The sequence below is a fragment of the Rattus rattus genome, chromosome 1, assembly GCF_011064425.1.
Source record: "Rattus rattus isolate New Zealand chromosome 1, Rrattus_CSIRO_v1, whole genome shotgun sequence".
NCBI classification, from domain to species: domain Eukaryota; kingdom Metazoa; phylum Chordata; class Mammalia; order Rodentia; family Muridae; genus Rattus; species Rattus rattus.
In genome coordinates, this window is record NC_046154.1 from 44,440,564 (window position 1) to 44,461,218 (window position 20,655).

At 36.6% G+C, this 20,655-nt stretch overlaps 1 protein-coding gene across 1 annotated transcript in view; it reads left to right on the plus strand.

The window, feature by feature from the left end:
- The window catches only part of Spata6 (spermatogenesis associated 6), an 82,952-nt gene that overhangs the window by 48,754 nt on the left and 13,543 nt on the right, over positions 1 to 20,655 (plus strand). Inside the window, 5 exon segments of the mRNA XM_032900342.1 lie at positions 1,924 to 2,011; positions 4,629 to 4,669; positions 11,985 to 12,155; positions 12,157 to 12,170; positions 18,385 to 18,484. Of these exon segments, the coding sequence (XP_032756233.1) occupies positions 1,924 to 2,011; positions 4,629 to 4,669; positions 11,985 to 12,155; positions 12,157 to 12,170; positions 18,385 to 18,484 (414 nt within the window).

Here is a 20,655-nt window from a genome sequence, read left to right on the forward strand (position 1 = left end):
AATACACACAATTTACCATTCCAACTATCTTAAAGCGTACAACTCAGTGTACCAAGGGGATTCTCATGTGATACCTTAAGACCCTCCCCATTAGGAACCATATATTCATGAAGTGCTCCCATCCTATCTGCCCCCATCACTCTCAAAGCCTCTAATCTTGTTTCTGTAAGGTTGTCTTGTTCTGCCTTTTCACCTAAATAGAGTCATACAATCTTAGCACAACTCATTGATGTTGCACGCGTTTGCACCCAATTTTTCACACTGGGCATTACATTGTATAGATATGTCTCTCTTTGCTTATATATCTTTTGTTTATATGTCTGTTGATAGAGGCCTGTGTTGCTTATATGCTTGGCTACTACTTAACAATGCTTTAATGAGCAATGTGTGTACAAGTATTTGAATAAATGCTTGTTTTCAGCACTTTTGTGTAAAGATCCAGTCATATCATAATTGTATATTTAGTCTGAAGACTTGCCAAAGTGTTCCTCAGAGTGCCTGTACAGTTTGCATTCCCAGCAGCTGTGTAAGGTGGTGGCAATTCTTACATTCTCATAAGCACCTTCTTCTTTCTGTTTGTCCCCCTCCCTCTCATTTTTCTGTGGTAGTGAGGAATCAAGGACCTCTTGGATACAGGCAAGCATTAGCCTGTATCCAAAATTAAGCCTGCTTAATTTTTTCCATAGTCCTCTTAGCCTGAGTGGCATCTCATTGAAGTTTGATTAGCATTTTTCTAGAGAATGATGATGTTAATCATCTTTTCATGCATTAGTGAATATCTTTTAGAATATCTACTCAAGTCTTTTGCTCATTTTACAATGTTTTTATTGCTGTTGTTGACTTAGAGGTATTCTTCATATGACTTAGGTAATAATTTCTTATCAGATACATGATTGTTGGCGTGCTTTTTGGGTTACTTTATTGGGTTCTATTATCTACAACCCTTCCAACCCTTATTCCACACCAATCCCTCCCAATGCCCCAACACTAAGTAGGAGATAGAAGGGAGGGGAAAGGGGGCCTCTTTAGACTACTTCCTGCTGGTTAGGGACATTGGGTTCCTCGGGGCAAGTCCAGTCTCCATCATCAGGATATCTCCAGCAATCCAGCAATAGCAACAGCAGCAGCAGGAGGAACAGCGGCCACCCCAGGCCCTCTTAGGGCTATCACATCTATTACCCTCTCTAGAGTAACCAAAATCCAAACGTAAATCATTTGCAGCTGACAAAACTACGACCCTTGTAGAGGAAAGGCAATCATAATCAGCAGTTAGCAGCTGTGGACAATCTGAAGCAGTCCCATATCATCACCTGGGATTAAAACAAATATTTTAATATAACATAACTGGGTTTTTAAAGAAGTCAAAATTCTTACAACACATGATCTACATTTTCATTATCCCAAGTTAACCTTTTCCTCGTTTTATTGTTCTTAGATTCACAAAAGATTTTAATTTTGGTCTGTAGCCCATGTTTTTGAGGCATTTACCTCACTGTGACATAGTTATTGTTAGTTAGAAAGTGTAGTTGACCTTATTTGTCAAGTACAAACAGCATAGAAAGGCACTGTTTGAGTTCAGTATGTTTGCTAAGACAGGTGGGAAATTGGTAAACTCTTTTTAAGGAAGGCAGAGGAGGTCACTATAGGATGGTTTTATTTTTGTGAAACGTTGTAGTTAAAAACAAACTATGAGACAGAGTCATACATTCTTAACTGAAAATTTGTTGTTTTTGGGTGGCATTTAACTTCAGCTTTGTTAAAAATGCATTGTACATGAACGATTAAACTGACCTTGGGACTCAGGCACTGTGGAATTCACCGTGTGTGTTGTGTGCTTTCTAGTTGCTTAGCAATGCAGTAAGATCTAGAATGGGGAGAGAAGGCGGAAGTGCTTATTCACACTGCAAATCCTCTATCCTCTAGGTTGATCCCCCAAGTCCCAGGGCTGACAATTTTTTTGGATCACCTGGCAGAGACTGTGAACGAGATGGATGGGTCAGGATGCACAGTGGTAAGAGAAAGCTGTATTTTTCCTACTCCAGATGCTTGTGCTAATGTCAAGCCTTACATGGCACTGATTAATGAAAATACATTTTTTTGCTGCATCATTGGATATCATGATAAAGTTTTCTTACAGCTTGTTGGAGACTTATATATGTAGTTGCTAGAAAGAATATGATTTCTGTGCTGTTAAAAGCATTTTATTCTTTGAAATTAAAAGTGAATATTAACTAATTTTATCCTATTGAATACTATACTGCTTTTCAGTAAAATAACTTGAATTGTGTTCTACTCAACATTTTCTACACTAATTTGACTATGAAACACATTTCTCATGTTAACATGTGTTAATTTATAGAGTAGATTTTAAGAAATACAATAGTGAATTAACTCAGTTATGGGTTTGAAACACACACACACACACACACACACACACACACACACACACACACACACAGCTCCATCTTTAAAACCAGTTTTAAAGACCCTGGAGCCAGGGTTTTAAGGGATGCTGTAAAAAATGTTGTAGAATACTTCATTTAATAAGCAAATGACTGTGACATATTCTGCATTTATGGAACTTCAGAAAGCCAAGCCCAAGATGCTGGGAAGATAGCTTATCTTCTACCCTGTCACTGAGTACTCACATGACTTTGTTTAGGGAGGAGGGAGAGGAAAGAGAGCAAGGAAGGGAGTGACTGAGAACAAGGTCCCTGGTACCTCTTGTCCAAGAACAAGGATTGTTTCTTGAGGCCTACCATCATGACCTCATCTAAATGAGATCACCTGCCAGAAAACCATTACACTGGGAGTAAGGGCTTCAGCATAGAAGTCTTACAGGAGGAGATACAGATATTTAGTTTTTAACATGTTTAATACCATTATTTGATAAGAAGCAATAGCTAAAATTTCAGAACCTTTTCTGCTAGCAGCTATTCTGACTACTTAGATTTCATTGTTTAATTATCATAGAAACCGTATGAAAATTTAGAGACTTACTATTTCTCAAGTTTCTCCAGGTTTACAAAGCTTTTTTATTGTCTTCAACCTTGAGGGATTACCCTCTGATACATTTTATATCATTAATTGCCTGTACTTTTCCTGTCTAGCCTGCTCTTTTATGCTTCTGTTGTTGAACATTGTACAATGTAACTAAAATAGATTCCGAATTCTTCATGTCCATAGGCTATGATTTTTATCTTCTTTGTCTCCTGCATTTAGAGCTTAGTTGGCTCCTTATTGTTGGTGAACATGATTAAATGTGAACATTGGGAAACTGAACATCAGAATATAAGCTGAATTTGTAAAAAAATGAAAGAACAATATGAGACTGTCAAATTATGCTGACTTTATGAATGGTTTGTGAAAAGCAGAAGGCATATCAATGTGTTAATATGGGAACTGTTGGTATATATTAGTTGCCAGAGAAATGTTACCTCAGTCTTTAACACTTGTGTGTGTGTGTGTGTGTGTGTGTGTGTGTGTGTGTGTGTGTGTGTACACATGTGTGTGAATTAAACCATGACCTTGTTAGACTTTGATTTCTTCTGCTCTTTGTGGTCATATGTGTATTTGCTTGGAGAGGAGTGAGACTTAGACTATTTTTTTTTAATTTTGAAGAGTAGTTGAAGTAATTTGATTACTATTGATGGTAAGTTGCGACATTAACCTTGTGTGAAGTACATTAACATTTCACTGATATCTAGCATGGTTCAAGACATCAAGGAAACAAACATCTTGTGCTGTAAAAGAAGACAGAAAACATACTGAATATAAACTATCTTGTGTCTTGACACCTGTAGATATTCTGGATAAAGCTGAGAAAATAAAATATAGAAAGTTTACTAGAATAGGTGATGGAGAATAACCAATTAGGATTCTGACTTGCTCAATGAAAGTCTAACAATCTAACAGACTATAATACTTGAAGCTTGAGTCAAGTTGTGAGTTATTTAAGTACTATCCATGCACTCTAGGATGCCATTATTGAGGAGAGGTTTAGGATTTGATCTCAAAGCTACTATTTGGTATATACTGACCTCTCTCACAGGTTATGTAATGTAATGTCTGGATTTTGATTCTGACATAGATAAGCATTGTTTCATCCTTTTGAAATGAGGACTGAATCAGAGATGGAGTATGTAACTTGACTGGAAAAAATGTTTCTAAAGTGACAGAATTAGAAATTGAGCCCCAGCTTGCTTAATTAAAATTTGATGTTGGAATTATTTAATTTTTTGCTTTTAATCATTAGTTAGCAATTTCAGTAATATACAACTTTTAGACAATGTTAAAAGAGGTTAGACATCAGACAGATTTGGAATATTGACCTAAAAGTTAAGGAGAATGATTGGGACCATAGAGTCAGTCTTGTATCTTAAAGGACTGAGTGACAGCCAGTCACCACCGAAGTCTGCATGTTCCATATGCCCTGCTGTAGACATAAGGAACATACCATGATTTATTGACTGAAATCTTACCTTACTTTTTTTGGGCAGATTCATTGGTTTACCAAAAAGAATTATTCTTGTGTCTCTGTATAATAATAATTTTCTACTCTAATGAAGCCAATTTCTTGCTTTTCTGATGTTGACCATTGATCCTTTGTTCTGTACAATCTTTTGCAGATCATCCTCATCTTGGCTGCTGCAGAGCCAAGGACTACAAGGTGTGTTAAACCAATTATATTAGGACAACTTCCCTGGCTTTCAGACAGCATAAGTCTATTTCTGCTATACAAAATCTAGCAGAAGTGATCATTTTCATTTTATAAGATAACATGAAAACAGTAATTGTCATAGCATGGAATGCCATGGTTTTGGTTTCTGTGCCAAAGTGGTGTAGTAGGCCTTCACTGAGTGTCTTCCTACAGATATGTGGGCTTCATTATCTACTTGGACTAATTGTTGAAAGTGTGTGTGTGTGTGTGTGTGTGTGTGTGTATGTGTGTGTTAGAGAGACAGACAGACAGACAGACAAGAGATATTGAAGGAAGACCCCCCTATGCATGTGTGCATGTGTATACAAGCATTGGCTTGTGTAATATGAGTATGTATATTTAATGCATATGTGTAATATATGTACTCACAGACACACAGGTATTTGCCTATGTGATATGAGTATGTGTTTAATGCATTCATGTAATAAATTATATATATGTACACACATATATGTATTTATATAATATATACACACACACATATACACACACACACACACACACACACACATATATATATATATATATATATATATATATATATGTAACATCTATATACATGCACAGAGAGATAGCATCATGTCTAATATCCTACATGGAAGAGTGAAGATTTCTTAGTTATCCTAAAGGCAGACTTTTGTCATTTCCTTTAATGTTACACAGTTTATAATTATATATTTATTTTCATCTTTGTTTACAATCTTCCCAATCAATATGTATTAGGATATTGTCCATTTTATTGATTTTGCTTTTTAATAATTGCTATTATTTATCATATTGCTATATAATAGGATATGTATAATATATATGTATATGTGTGTATAATGCAAATCGTGTGAGTAGATTGTTAAAACAAATATGGAAAGAACAGGATAAAATTTTATGACACTAATCTGGCTGTAAGTTGACTAGTTCATTTAAAGATAGATGTCAAGACACTTTTTCTAGTGTGTTCTTCTAAGAACTGTACCTCAGAGCAGCTTTAATCTCCTACCCTCCTCTAGATTCATAACCTTTAGGGATTCCCTTGAGGACAGTGAGTAGGGAGTAATTTCACAGGTGATTTCTCTACCCAGATTGGAGATTTTCATGGAAATGCATTTATTACATTGATTATGGAAAGAATAAAAGATTGTTTTTATGGACAAATAGTAGTTAGTTGATAAATAGGGGTCATGTGTCCACTTCTTCATTTTAAAACCCCATCTGGTACAGATTCATGCAGTCCCTGTGCATGCTGCCTTAGGCTCTGTGACTTCATGTGTGCACCAGCTTTGTTGAATCTAGAAGACCTTGACTCCTTGGTGTCCTCTATCACTTCTTGCGCCTGCACCCCTTATCCTCCCTTTCTGCAGTTCCCTGAGCCATGAGGGGGGAAGGGTTGATGGGGAGATTACATTTAGCGCTGAAACAATGTCTGGCTGTGTATCTGCTCCTATCTGCCGCAAGAGGAAGCTTTTCTGATGAGGATTGAGCAAGGTATCTAAGAGTATACCAGGAAATCCTTAGGAATTATCTTACTGCTAAGTTCCTTTGGCAGAACAGCAGTAACTGGTCTTCCCCTAGTCCTTGACCTACCTAGTCTCAGGCACTTGGCCACCCAAGCAGTGCTGGGTAGGTATGAGGTCCATCTCAGGCACTGTGTCTTCAGTCATTTTAGATGTTGGTTGGGAACTCTCACCAGCTTTGTGCCACCATTGCACCAGCTTATCTTGTATACAGGTCGCCTGTGCAGACTGAAGGGCTCATGGCTAACCTTTCTTTACCTTTCTTCTCTGGTAGCATGATGAGTTCAGGTAGGCAACAACGCAACTTCTCTGTGTTTTAGGTGTTGTTTTCAGGAAAACAGCTTTACTTGTCAGTCTGTGGGGAGCAACCAATAACCTTGGCAATGACTGGATTCTTTGAGGCTTCCCATAGGACCCCTTTGGCCAAGGACTCATTTATATTTAACCCATTCCAAGTCCTGTAAGCTTCATTTGGTTATGAAAGATGTCTAATTGGGGCTTTGTCTCCCCTTTCATTTGGTGATTTCATTTAGATCACCTTCATGTATATATATTTTACTATTACTGCAATGTTTCCATATGACCCCTCAAATGGCTCTTAGTTTTAGTGATCCCTACCAGTATTCCCTTATTTCTGCCTTTACCCTTCCTGTTACTCATCTGATCCTCTATTCTAGGTACCACCCCTGGCCATCTATAATTATCTGTTCCAATGCTTTTCAATTTGTGGGTCATGATCCCTTTATACATCACATATCAGATATCCTGCACATTATAATTATTACGAATAGCAAAATTACAACTACGATATAGCAACAAAGTAATTTTATGGTTGGGGGTCACCACAATATGAAGAATTATATTAAAGAGTCACAGGATTAGGAAGGTTGAGATCAACTGATCTATTCTATTTCTTTCTTAGGATCCATTTTCTGCCTATCCCCAGTCCTTCTATACATACTCTATAGTCATATGGGTTATAGTTTGCTTATTAAAGCAAACACTTAACACTAACATCTACCACATGCAAGTGAATTCATGCCATGATTTTATTTCTGTCTACCTTATTGAGTGATTTTTTTCCAAGTTCCATACATTTACCTGCAAATATTATTTTCTGTTTTAATGGCTGAGTAAATGTACCATGGTTACTTTACCCATTCATTTATTGACAGACACCTAGATTTTTCCAATTTCTGGCTATTATAAATAGAGCAGCAGTGAACATGGTTGGGCAAGTGTCTCTGTGGTAGGATGAGTGTCCTTTGGGTACATCCCCAAGAAAGGTACAGCTGGATCTTGAGGTAGATCGATTCTCATCTTCCTGAGGAACTGTCACACTGATTTTCATAGTGGCTGCACAGGTTTGCACTCCCAGCAGCAGTGGATGAGTGTTGCCCTTATTCCACATCCTTTCCAGCATGAGCTGTCACTGTTTTATTGATCTTGGCCATTCTGGCTAGTATAAAGTGAAATCTCAAAATAGGCTTGATTTGCATTCCTAACATAATTTCTAACGTAATAACTAAGGATGTTGAGCCTTTAAGTGCTGCTTAGCCATTTGTGTTTCCTCTTTTTGAGAATTCTCTGTTCCCCATTTTCAAATTCTTCTTTTTGATGTCCAGCATATATCAATCAATCTTCAGTATTAGCCCCTATCAGATATGCAGTCGGCACAAATCCTCCTTTACTATTGTTAGCTACTTTTTCCGAATCACAGGGTCCTTTGCTTTTCATTTTCATTGCTTTGCGTTTATTAATTCATCTTAGTGCTAGTGTTAATAGCATTCTGTTCAGAAAGTATTTTCCTGTAGAGCAACCTTTTAACCTGACTTTTTTTTTAGTCTCTCTGTTTAATGGAAAAGCTTTAATGTTTTGTTTCTGTTTTAATGCTCAAATCATTTTTGCATCTTAACCTTATACCATTTGTGTTTTTTAACTTTTTCTGACTTGTATCTCTTAATTTCTATTCTCAAAACAGTTCTTTCCTAACAACATCACTTTCTTCCTATAACTCCTCAGTTTCTAAAGTATAAATGGCAAAATTTTATATTTTCTGTACAGAATTTATATCTTACTTATGCACATATTTATATTAGAGCATGTGTGTATATCCATGTACACATGTGATTAGATATACATAACATCTATTATCTTACACCTTCTTGATGAGAACATTTAAAGTCTTAGCATTTTCACATACTAAGTACACACATTTAACTGTAGTCACTATGTTGTACAATAGATCTTTGCACTTTTGGCCAAAGGCCTCCTCACTGTGGCCCTTGACAGTCTCCATTTTACACCTCCTTCTAGGAATTGTTTTTCAGATTCTACAGGTGAGTGAGGTCATAGTCATTTGTCTTTCTGTGTCTGGCTTATTTATCAAAACAACTGCTGGAATCATGCATTTAATTGCAAATAGCAGGGCTTCCTCACTTTTTAAGGTCACATAATATTCCATTATATTTATCACATTTTCTCATTTTTCATCTCTCGATGGACACAGATTGATTTCATATGAGCTCATTACTTCTTGAGAGCTGTTGCTAAATGCAGATGAGACCCAGTGCTGCTCATGTTTCTTCCCTGCTGTTTCCTTAGAGACATAAGCTTGGAAGTTATGTGGTCTATTTTCCAACCTATTTTAGGCAAGAGTTTTATTAAAAATTTTTGCTGCCGTTTTACATGAATCTTAACTTCTCTATCCCCAAATATCTGTTCCCTTGCTGCCTGCTCCCAAGGAATGCATAAATGAATATTTAGCTTTATGTTAGGGATAGTATATTAAAATACCAGTTCTGAATTGCTTAGGGTAATGCTATTTGTTGTACAAATAAGACTTTTAACTTCAGAGGCTAAATATAGTAGAGATTTACATTTTGATCATTTAACAACTAGAAGGTGCTTCTGAACTCCTGTTTCATCCTATGCATTAACCCATTTGTGGCTCTTCTTAATCTTTGACTTCACAGGTACCTGTGTAGGCATGGAGAAGGCTGTTTCTTAAGAGCCTGGTCTTGGAATGGGCACTTGTTTATGTTTGGTTGCCAAGAACTGACCACCGTGCCTCTCCTCAGGCAAAGGTTGCTCCTTAGCAATATCTACTCTGGAGGAGGACAAATGAGTTGTGATAGATGTCTAGTGGTTTCTATGGTATTCTAGATTTGAACTTCTTTCCTGCCCCTTGACAAGGATTTTATGACTGAAACTGTCATGCTGGAAATAAAAATGGAACACAACTGGAAATCATCTCTATTGTTGTTGGTATTCCATAGTAAGATGGATGTTCATAGCGTCCACCATCAAAGATGAGTGTATTTGGTCCATAAGAAATGCCAGGGATAATATGCATAGTGCTTTGGTATTATGCTCTTCACCCCCCCCATTAATTCAAACTTTTTAAGGCTTATTTTATTTGGCATGTATTTTGCCTGTATGTGTACCATTTGCATGCTTTATGCTCATGAAGGTCAGAAGAGGGCATCAGACACTGTAGAATTGGAGGTCAGGGTATTTTAGACCTTCTATTTGGCTCCACTCTCAATTCTTCTACCAGCTTCTGATGGATTCTTTCTGAGGATTAAACCTCTATCACATGGGTCTTTGTACATCATGTAAAAATCAGACTATAGCAGTTAAAATACAAAGGATTTAACATGACCAAGAACTGTAAGGCATCTTGAGTACCTTCGTGTCTGCTTCTAATGAATCATTGGTGAAATTATGTCATTTAAAAATGAGCAGACAATTGATTATTATCAATATTAAATAAATAGTCTACAGCATAAAAGCCTTATTTCATATGAAAAATTTAAATCTGGCTTGAACGAGCATATAACAAACTGAAAAAAGCCCATGAAAGTCTGTCAGTGCTGGCTATGTTTGGAATTCAACCAGATAATTTCAAATTTAGGACTTGAATCTATGATTCTAAAAGTCAGAGGCGAGCTCTCCAGGAGGCAGTTCACCTGTGAGGAAGCAAGCAGGCAAACAACAGCAAATTCCAAAAAGTGAATCAAAACACACAATCAGAGAAGTAACCCAGTGTGCTGTTGGAATGAGAACAGCTAAAGCTCTCCTTCCCCGGGCAGCTCAAAGATGAGTTTAGCAATTTATAGTTGTTCATGTACATGAAACTTCCTCCTATAAACTCATACAAAATACCAGACAGTTATATTGTAGAACCATTAGCAAGGCATTACCAGTTTTCAAGTCTAATGAACACATGAAAATATCAGATATCATTAAGAGGGTTCTGCAGTCCTGGAAGATTGTGAACTTGGTTTAACAAACCACTACAAGAGTTGTTTTACCATGGCAGCTAGAGGGACGCTGAAGGGATCTTAGAGGATCATAGAGGAAGGTGCTATTTACACATTGAGGGTTTTATCGGTGTCTAAGATCTTTGCATCTATATACTTTACTGGGCTCAGTTGTCAACAGCTAATTCACTAGATGTCTTTCCCAACTGTATGCTCTGTTGATCTTAAGGGAAGCTTTTTAGGGCATAATGCAGAGGCGGGGGGGGGGCACCACCTTGACAATAGTGTCTCTGAAAGTGAAAGGTTAAGTGATGATATTTATAGAGTTTGGAACATTTTAATGGGGGGCCTTTCAGTATGAGAATGTAACAACATTTTTATATAAAAGCTTAGGGTTAATAAACACAGAGGCTAGAGGCTTAGCAAGTCATAATAGTGGAGCAATAGAGAAAGTATTCATCAGTTCTGAGAAGGGAATTGCTTGTTCACACAAAGAGAAGAATCAGTATTGTTTTGAGAAGGGAACCCTTCTCAGGAGAAGTCATGTGGAATGAAGGTGGGCCCTTGTTCTTCACGTAGTTAAATCATATGGATGTAGGTCTTCTGGGTTTTCCTATTTCACTAAGTTAAATATTTTTTCTTTGACATGTTACGCATTAGATTTGTTGAGCTCAACATGACAAACTTTAGTTGTATCCGTTTCTTCAAATGATGTAACTTTGTGTTCTTTTATCTGAATGAAACTCTTATTGTGTATATGTACGACGATATCTCTATTCATTTATCCGTCTGTTGATGGACAGATTCCCTAATGTGGCCATTGTGTCTTCACATCCTTAGTATGATGCTCTCTTTACTGTGTTGTACCTGTCAACTGCTCCTTTTAAAATAATTCCTTGTCATCTACTTCCATTCCACTCTAGCACTTCTGATCTCCTTTCTTGTTTTACTTTCTTTGGTGGAACTTAATACTTCTTGGAATGCTCCATGTTTTACATATGTTTCATGTTCTATGTTTATGTCTTAAAGCTACTTCTCCTTAATAGAATTCTACTAGGGTACAAGTACCACAGTAGCTAAACTGAGCAATCTGTGGTCCATTCATATGTGTTCGTTATTTTACATACACCAATGTAGATAATTGTCCCACTCCTACTCAAAAGTGTTTTGAGTTAATGAAATTTTATCATGTTATGACTGTCTAAACCTGGCCTGGACAAGAACAATAGATATGCTTAAGTGGACAGAGGAAAGCCCAGGTGGCCCCAATCATACACAAAGAACTACAAGCAACTTAATATTGCTGAGAGTAGGAGAAATAGTTTTACTCACAGAAGAGCACACCAGTTGATTAGCCAGGGGTCAACAGACTGAGCAAGTTGTTTTTTATGTATATTTCTCATTAAATAAAAATAAATAATTAAAAATTATATAAGTATATATATGTATATATACATGTATGTATAAATAGATACACATGTTTTTAAACAGGTTATCAGGTCACCACATGGGAGAGACTTCGAGGATCCCTTTGAAAGATGTGAGGAATATTTGAGCCCAAGGACATGCAGCAAGCCCCAGCATTCAGCAAGGACCTTATTAGTCCACTCAGCACCTTCAACAACTCCAAAGCATTGTGCAAGCCCTGTGCTAAACAGAGCCCTCTCTCAGGGAAAGGTAAGTGTAGTTTCTGTTTTCCTCATCTTTTCATTTTGAGCAGAAAGATCATGGGTTCCAGCACAGCCTGCGCTATACCTATTATTTATTGAATATTCAGCACTACAGACAATACAGCATATTCATATGAAATGATTATTTATAAAATTAGATTTTGATTTGAGACTTAAATTTTTTGTTTCAAGTATATTATATATTGTGCTAGTATTTCTCATTAGCACAATTTACTTGACATGAACTTGTTAGCCAGCTCTGGCTCTTTATTTCTAATTAGTTAATATAATTTATTAAAGGTGAAAAACTGAGTGTGGGATAGGTTGTTTTAGTAGACCCCCTGGTGATTTATTGTAATTGGTTTGCCTTTAAGTATACAAATAGTCTACACTGAATTTTCTGATTAGTCTCAATGGTAAAACACGCATTGTTGTATGTGGTGGTATCTGGCTTCTCATTTACCTCCTGCCAGCCACGAAGAAGAATTTAAATCATGGGAAGAGTCAAGCTTTCTAAGAATGTTTGCATCCCAATCAGAAGGATTCTTGTATGTGGGCATGGGAAAAAAAGCCCACCCCTTTACATAAAACTATTCTTTTCTCATTAAAATCATTTAGACTATTTTTCTTTTTTTACAGAAAAACTGAAACAAAAGAGATAAAATTTTAACACCTTGACTCTCACATCCCACGTTTATGTATGGCATAAAAAAGTAGCCACTCAATTCTTAAAACATATTAAGTTCATTCATCAACAAATACTTAATTATCTGTAGAGACTCTATCAATAGTCCAGCTGAAAACAGCTATTTTGAACAAGATTCTGACAGCTGTACTAAAACACCCTGCTCTGAACAGATACATTTATCTGTTTCCTCATCAACTTTGTAAGCATTTGGACTGAGGGAAGGGGGAAGGGAGAGGGAGGTAACATGAGTATGTGTGTGATACTGGACACTTGAAACTGACATACAGAATATACTTAATTTAAATTTGTTTTTTGAGGATTTCATGCTTGAGTGCTATATTTACAGCATTCTCCTATCCTCCTTCCTTTACAAGTCCCTGTTGTAGTAAATATTTCATCTTAAATTGGGGTTTCTACTCCACCTTTGCACATTCAGTTCCCAGATAAAAGACACACAACTTTTATATTTATACTAAGCCTTAATCAACAATAAAGCTGGGCAGCTATCTACCCTCTAAGCTATTACTTTCTGTTTCCCCATCAATAACCCTGAGATATAACTAGGCATATTCCATCTGGGCCACTCCTCATGGTCATGTTTTCATGGCTTTCCCAACCCCATAGCATCTTTTCCCCTTTCCATCTTCCTCCTCCACTTCCTCTTCCTTCCCCAACCCCTCCTCCTCATGCTCACTTCCTTAGACCTCAAGCCTGAGAACTCAAACCCTGCTTCTCTTCTTCTGTCCAGCTATAGGCTGTAGGCATCTTTATTCACCAGTCAGGAATAACTTCGGGGCAAGGTTTCTAGCATCACTTGGGTCTACTTGTGGGTTCCCTCATCCCTGGGAGCAACCAGGCAATACACAGCAAAAGACTAAACATCAGCAACTCCCCTTGTCTTCTCTCCCCCCTCTTAAACTCATGACCTCTTCTAATAGTTATTGTTATACATGCATGTATGTATATACACCTACTAAATGCATTTAGTGTTGCTCATATGTACATGTTCTTGGGCTAACCGTTTAAGGTTATAATCTATAGTGGTATCTTCCCTGGAGAAGTCTGATTCTTCTTCCCATTAGTGGCCACTGACTTCCTGTAGCTTTTCATGTAGGGTTGGGACCTTGGGAAATTTTTCTAATCCATGTAAATATGTCACCTGGTACTGTCAATATATAGATCTTGTTTATGCAACCATATTGTCGAGAGTTTATGGGTGCATCCTCCCTTTATGACTACAAGACACTATCTTGCAGGATGCATACTGGTCATCTGACTCGTAAGATCTTCCCACTCCCCCTTCTGTCATATTCCCTGAGTCTTCAGGGTAAGGTTATGTTGTACATGTATCAATTAGAGCTGGACACCTTGCCATCACTTTCTGGATTTTGACCAGTTGTGGAGTGAGACACAGAATTTTGATTGATGCCATTTCTAGTTCAGTAGAATCATGCCTAGTGATAGGCATTGGGATAAAGGAGTGCTCTCATGGTGTGTGCACACACATGCATGCACTCCCTTACTTTAGAAGTTGATTAGAAACTCTTAGAGAGTTTCTGAAGAAGTCTGATGACTTGAATCTCACTATCGGGGCTTTTCTTGGCTTCTGCATTTGCTAAGATGTTCAGATGTTCAGTGAATATATCTGTTAAGCCTTACATAAGACTTATATGGGGCTGGGGATTTAGCTCAGTGGTAGAGCGCTTACCTAGGAAGCGCAAGGGCCCGGGTTCGGTCCCCAGCTCCGAAAAAAAGAATCAAAAAAAAAAAAAAAAAAAAAAAAAAGACTTATATGTTACTGTGGTTTTGTTTTGATACTTGCCAGATATACAGGTTTTCAAGAATGCCTTTACTTATATTGTAAATATTTTAAAATATTGTTTTGTGACCTTCCATCTTTTTAAAAGTATTTTGTAAAATTCTCCAATTCTACATATACTACAATAGCACAGGCTCTTGAGAAGTTATTTTATCTGTATTTACAGTTTGAATGTCTGTGAAGTCTTTATCGAATATAGTTAAAGTTAACTTTTCAGTAATATTTCAGTGGGAGAAATAATTTCAGAGTAAACATTACTTTTTGTATTCTCTCTCTTTCACCATGCCCCAAGTTTTATGAGACCTTATTTCATTCAGTAATCCCTACTGATAGAAAATTGTTATGTAGACCGACTTGTGCTGATCCACCTGTGTCTACCTCAGGAGGGTTAGGACACTTATTTCCTGATGAATAAATGTTCTTAAACTTTTTGCTAAAATAAACTGAGCATCTTTAATGTTCAATATTGCCTGTTTTACTTTTGATTGGATGGTTAGGTGAAAGTGAATTTGAACTCACCAAGATGAGTTAAAATTTTATTAATGTATTGTTTGTGGCAAGCATAATAGTTTTTCCCCATCAACATTTAACAGCTCTATTTCAATGCATTTAATAAAGAAGGGCTTTCTCCTAATGTTCAACTCAGTATTAGGGGCAAGTACATTTTATTCTCTTCAGGACTCATTAAATAGATGGCGGTCTTGAGTTTGGTGTTTCTAGGTCACTAGTAATATATTTGCAGCTGTTTACAGAATCCGTTGAAGTCATGAAACAGTATAAATTGATGTAAATGTATATTGTATGTCCCAGGAAAAATTAGATTTTTTTCAAGCAGATGTATGTCAGAGACACAGCTGCAAAAGTTTTTATGTACAGTATTCATTGAAATTACATTTTCTCTAAGACTGAAATAAGATGGTAACCCTTTGATCATGTTTTTAATAAACAGATTAAAAAATCTTTATCAGTTTTAGCCAATGAATTCTTATTTTAGTGAACGTACTGTTTTACTCATTAAATGCTTCTAGAAGTTCCCATGCCATAACATGGTTTCAAGTTTGCTTATAAGTATTTCAGAAACACATCTTTAAGTAAAAATATTAATATTATAACTCCATATTTGTTTTACACTTTACATTGTTACTAAAATAAGGCTTGAATATTAGCATACCTAATAAAGAAGGAATTGGTACCCTTTTAAATCATGCTTAAGTCTTTTTCTTTTGTAAGTCATATTAACGCTTCTGAGGCAAGCATTTCTTATACCATAGCACAGACTAGTGGACCCATTCATAGTGTCTTTGGGGCGGCCCTGGAGTTGCGCAGTTGCATCTCAGATTTCCACAATGGGCTTCGTGTGCTGAAATAATTGTTCTGACAATCCACTTGCATAGGTGCCCCTAATCTTCCTTTTATTATGCGACAGATTAAGTTTGGGGTTATTTATTAAATTTATTGTCTATTTATTTCTCTAAAGTAGATCCTTTAAACCATTTACTTATTTAATGATCTGTACTTTGTATAATAATGTAATACTCTAATTGTGTTAGAACAAGCTGAGAATGAGAAAGGGACAAATTTAAGTAATACTTTAACATTTCTTTATAGGGGAATTATCAATATCACTTCAAATATATGCTATAATTATGAAGTCTGGAAATTTTCATGATGACCTGAATAAAATAAAATAGCTTAATTATGTGAATGTCAATTTTGAATTAAAGAAGAGAATGAGAAGAAATAGATGCTTTATTTCTTCTCTGACATTTTAAATCCCAATATGCAGACTCTAATTAAAGTCATGCTTTTCTCATCTATATTTTAATATTTCACTTTTAAAAATACAGTTCTCTTAGTGCACAGAGAGGTGACATCACCTTTGTTAAGAAGGGGCCATTTTCCAAAAAACATCTAAAGAAATGTTCAACATCCTTAGTCATCAGGGAAATGCAAATCAAAACAACCCTGAGATTCCACCTCACACCAGTGAGAATGGCTAAGATAAAAACCTCAGGTAACAGCAGATGCTGATGAGGATGTGGAGAAAGAGGAATGCTCCTCCATTGTTGGTGGGGTTGCAAACTGGTACAACCACTCTGGAAATCAGTTTGGAGGTTTCTCAGAAAATTGGACATTACACTACCTGAGGACCCAGCTATACCTCTCTTGTGCGTATACCCAAAAGATGCTCTAACATATAACAAAGACACATATTCCACTATGTTTATAGCAGCCTTATTTATAGTAGCCAGAAGCTGGAAAGAACCCAGATGCCCTTCAACAGAGGAATGGATTCAAAAAATGTGGTACATTTACACAATGGAGTACTACTCAGCTATCAAAAACAATGACTTCATGGAATTCATAGACAAATGGAATGAACTAGAAAATATCATCCTGAGTGAGGTTACTCAATCACAGAAAAACACACTTGGTATGCACTCATTGATAAATGGATATTAGCCAAAAAGCTCAAATTACCCAAGATGCAATCTACAGACCACAGGAAGCTCAAGAAGAAGAATGACCAAAATGTAGATGCTCCCACTCCTTCTTAAAAGGGGGGAAATATTCATAGGAGGGGATATGGAAGCAAAGTTTAGAGCAGTAACTCAAGGAACAGCCATTCAGAGCCTGACCCATATGTGGCCCATATATATACAGCCACCAAAACTAGATAAGATTGATGAAGCTAAAAAAAGCATGCAGAAAGGGACTGGATAGAGATCTCTCCTGAGAGACACATCCAGAGCACATCCAATACAGAGGTCAATGCTAGCAGCAAATCACTGAACTGAGAATTGGACCCCCTTAGGGGGAATTAGAGGAAGTATTGAAAGAGTTGAAGGAGCTTGCAACCCCATAAAAACAAAAATGCCAACCAACTAGAGCTTCTAGGGACTAAACCACTACTGAGAGACTATTCATAGACTGACCCAGGGCTCCAACTGCATATGTAGCAGAGAATAGCCTTGTTGGGGCACCAGGGGAAGGGGAAGCCCTTGATCCTGCCAAGGTTGGACCCCCAGTGCAGGAGAATATGGGAGAGGGCAATAAGGGGGATGTATAGGGGGAATAACCATATGAGGGAGGGAGAGGGGAGGGAATGGGGGCTTATGGACAGAAACCCGGGAAGGGGAATAACCTTTGAAATGTAAGTAAAGAAATAAATAATAAACAATTTTAAAAAAAGGGACATTTTATTCACATTCCAAAGGAATGGAAATATGAGTGGATTTTAAGTTGTATTTTCATCTCTTATTTATAAGATATTGCTTATATTATAAAGCTTATATATTGAGTGTAGCTTCCTGTTTGTTCCACATAGTTTCAAAGTATATTAAATTATTAGAGAATAAATGCTAATTTTAAGGACATGGTACATGGAATTATTGTTTTGATGTGAAAGTTTACATGTTTATTTAGAGATAAGTGCTAAAGAATCATGTGCCAATATTCTTAGTGATCAGATATGTAGGGATAGGCTCCCAAGATACATGTCAAAATTAACTATTAAGACTAATTTTTTAACATTATAGTTAATAAATAGTGTAGCGGAGAATATGTGTCTAAATGTGTTATTTTTCCTCATATTTGGCCAAAAGAAAAATTATATTATTTTAAGCTCATAAAGTTGGGGAAAATTTTTTTCTTTCCTGGCCTTAACAGTTATTCTTTCTTTCTTTCTTTCTTTTTTTTTTAATGTGCCCACAGATTCCATTCTGATTGGTGTTCACCTCCAAACTGTGATGAGATCCATGACCGGGTAAAAGATGTCTTGAAATCACATCAAGCTCATGGAAGACATTTATGTGTTAGTTTCTAAAATTTTTTCTTTATTGAAGACATTTTAATAGGCTCCTCAAACAAGCTAAGGTGGTTACAGATTGTAGTTCTTAGTTGTGGAGAAGGAAAATGTATTCTGTGAAGGAGTCCCCAGGTTTCCTATGAGCATTTATATGTATGTGTTTTTGTGTGTGTGTGTGTGTGTGTGTGTGTGTGTGTGTGTGTGTACATGTACACATGTGCTGTGACACATGTGGATGTCAGTGAACAATATTGCTGGAATCAGTTTATCAGTTCTGTCCTTGTACCATGTGTTTCCTGGGGATCAAAATTAGGTCATGAAAGACTGTAAAGCAAGTGCCTTCACTGGTAGAGCCGTCTTGGGGTCCTAGGGTTTTGTTGATGTTTCATGTTTCAACATTAGATATTTACCATTGATCAAAAGCTATAAGCATTTTTCGTCATGATCGCATAAAAAGTCACTAGAGTTACTTCATAATAGTCATTTTGAGCCTTCGTTTAGTGCATTTGGTGAAAGTGCATTTGATTCTGTAGGTAGGCCTGAGGTGGGGGCTGTGTGGAGGGCCTCTTTTGAAGTCAGTTGTTGGGCTAATTTACATGTCAATAAGTACAGGAAAGAAAGCAGAGCAGGCCAGATTTATTTTATGGAAGAGCAGTATATAACATTTTCAGAGAGAAAGTAAATAGTTATGTTTGTGGTAACTTGGAATCATAACAGTGTACTATTTTTGTATTAGGTTTTTAAATTTCATTCATTAATTTGAAACAATTTGTTGTCATAGTTTGTATCTTTCAAGTCCTATCAATCTTCCTTTACATAAATAAAAATCTAGCATTTTAATGGTTTGTTTAAATTAAAATTTATAACCTGTTTCCCTTTTTACTATTTTAATTATTCTAGTTTAAAAACTATTCTGTTATTTCTTGGCCCATTGCTCCAACATATATAAATTGCAAATTATTTCTTTGGTGACCTTTCTAATAGTATTGAGGCATGAGAACCTCTAACTTTTTGTATGTTTACTATCAGGTACTTTATTTCCATATATATAAAGTTGTTGTTCCTAAATTAACAATTATCTGCTTTAGGCTCATGTATCAGCAGTGAGAAATTGTGATTTTTACATTGGAATCCACAGTAGTTCCAGTAGTATCAAACTGAAGTGCTTAGGTATAATTTTAGCAAAATATTTGTGGGCTGTGTGTGGTGTGAAGGGGCAAACACAGATACAGTAAAAGGACCAGTTTGTCAGGCCGACAGATGGAGGACTTGGTATTTGAAACTTTGTGATCTCTAGATCCCATGATGTCAGATTTAGCTTCTTTTCAGTGCTGAGAATGAAAACCAGAGTCCTGTGCATGTTAGGCAGTGGCAGTGAACTATATATATAGCCAGATCATTTGATGTTAACTTTTTGTAAAAAATATTTTTATCTTAAATGTAAAAATATTTCATCTGAATGTATGTATTTATGCCATGCGTATGCCTGGTGCCCATGGATAGCAGAAACAGACACTGAATACCTTGGACCTAGAGCTACAGATGGTTGTAGGCCACAGTCTGGGTGCTGGGACCTGAACTAGGTCCCCCAGTGAGAGAAGCAAGTGCTTTTAACTGTTGAGCCATGTCTCCAGCTACTTTTTGATGTTGTCTTAATCAAAACCCCAGCTTACTTTTAAAAACCAAACATTGGAGGGCATATTCTGAAAGACACATAAAACACAAAGGAACTTCAAAGCTGAAAAGAAGGGTTAATGAGACTGCTCAGCAAGTAAGGGTGCGGACAACCTGACCCCAGAGTTCAATCCCTGGGAAGCCACAGAGCTGCGGGGAAGAGACTGCTAAGAGTTGTCCTTTGACTTCCGTCTCATGTGTACTTATGTACATACAGATACATAGGCACACATACATGCAACGAATAAATATAATGGAATTAAAATAAATATAATGAAATTAAAATTTATAACCTGTTTCCCTTTAACTATTTTAATTATTCTAGTTTAAAAACTATTCTGTTATTTCTTGGCCCATTGCTCCAACATATATAAAATTATGCATACTTTCCACATTTTTTCCTTTCTCCACTTTCCCACAGTTTTGATTGTATGTCCTATGAGATTCCTACACACTCTTCTTCACAATCCTCATTTAGAGTGCTGAATATTGTGAAATATTCT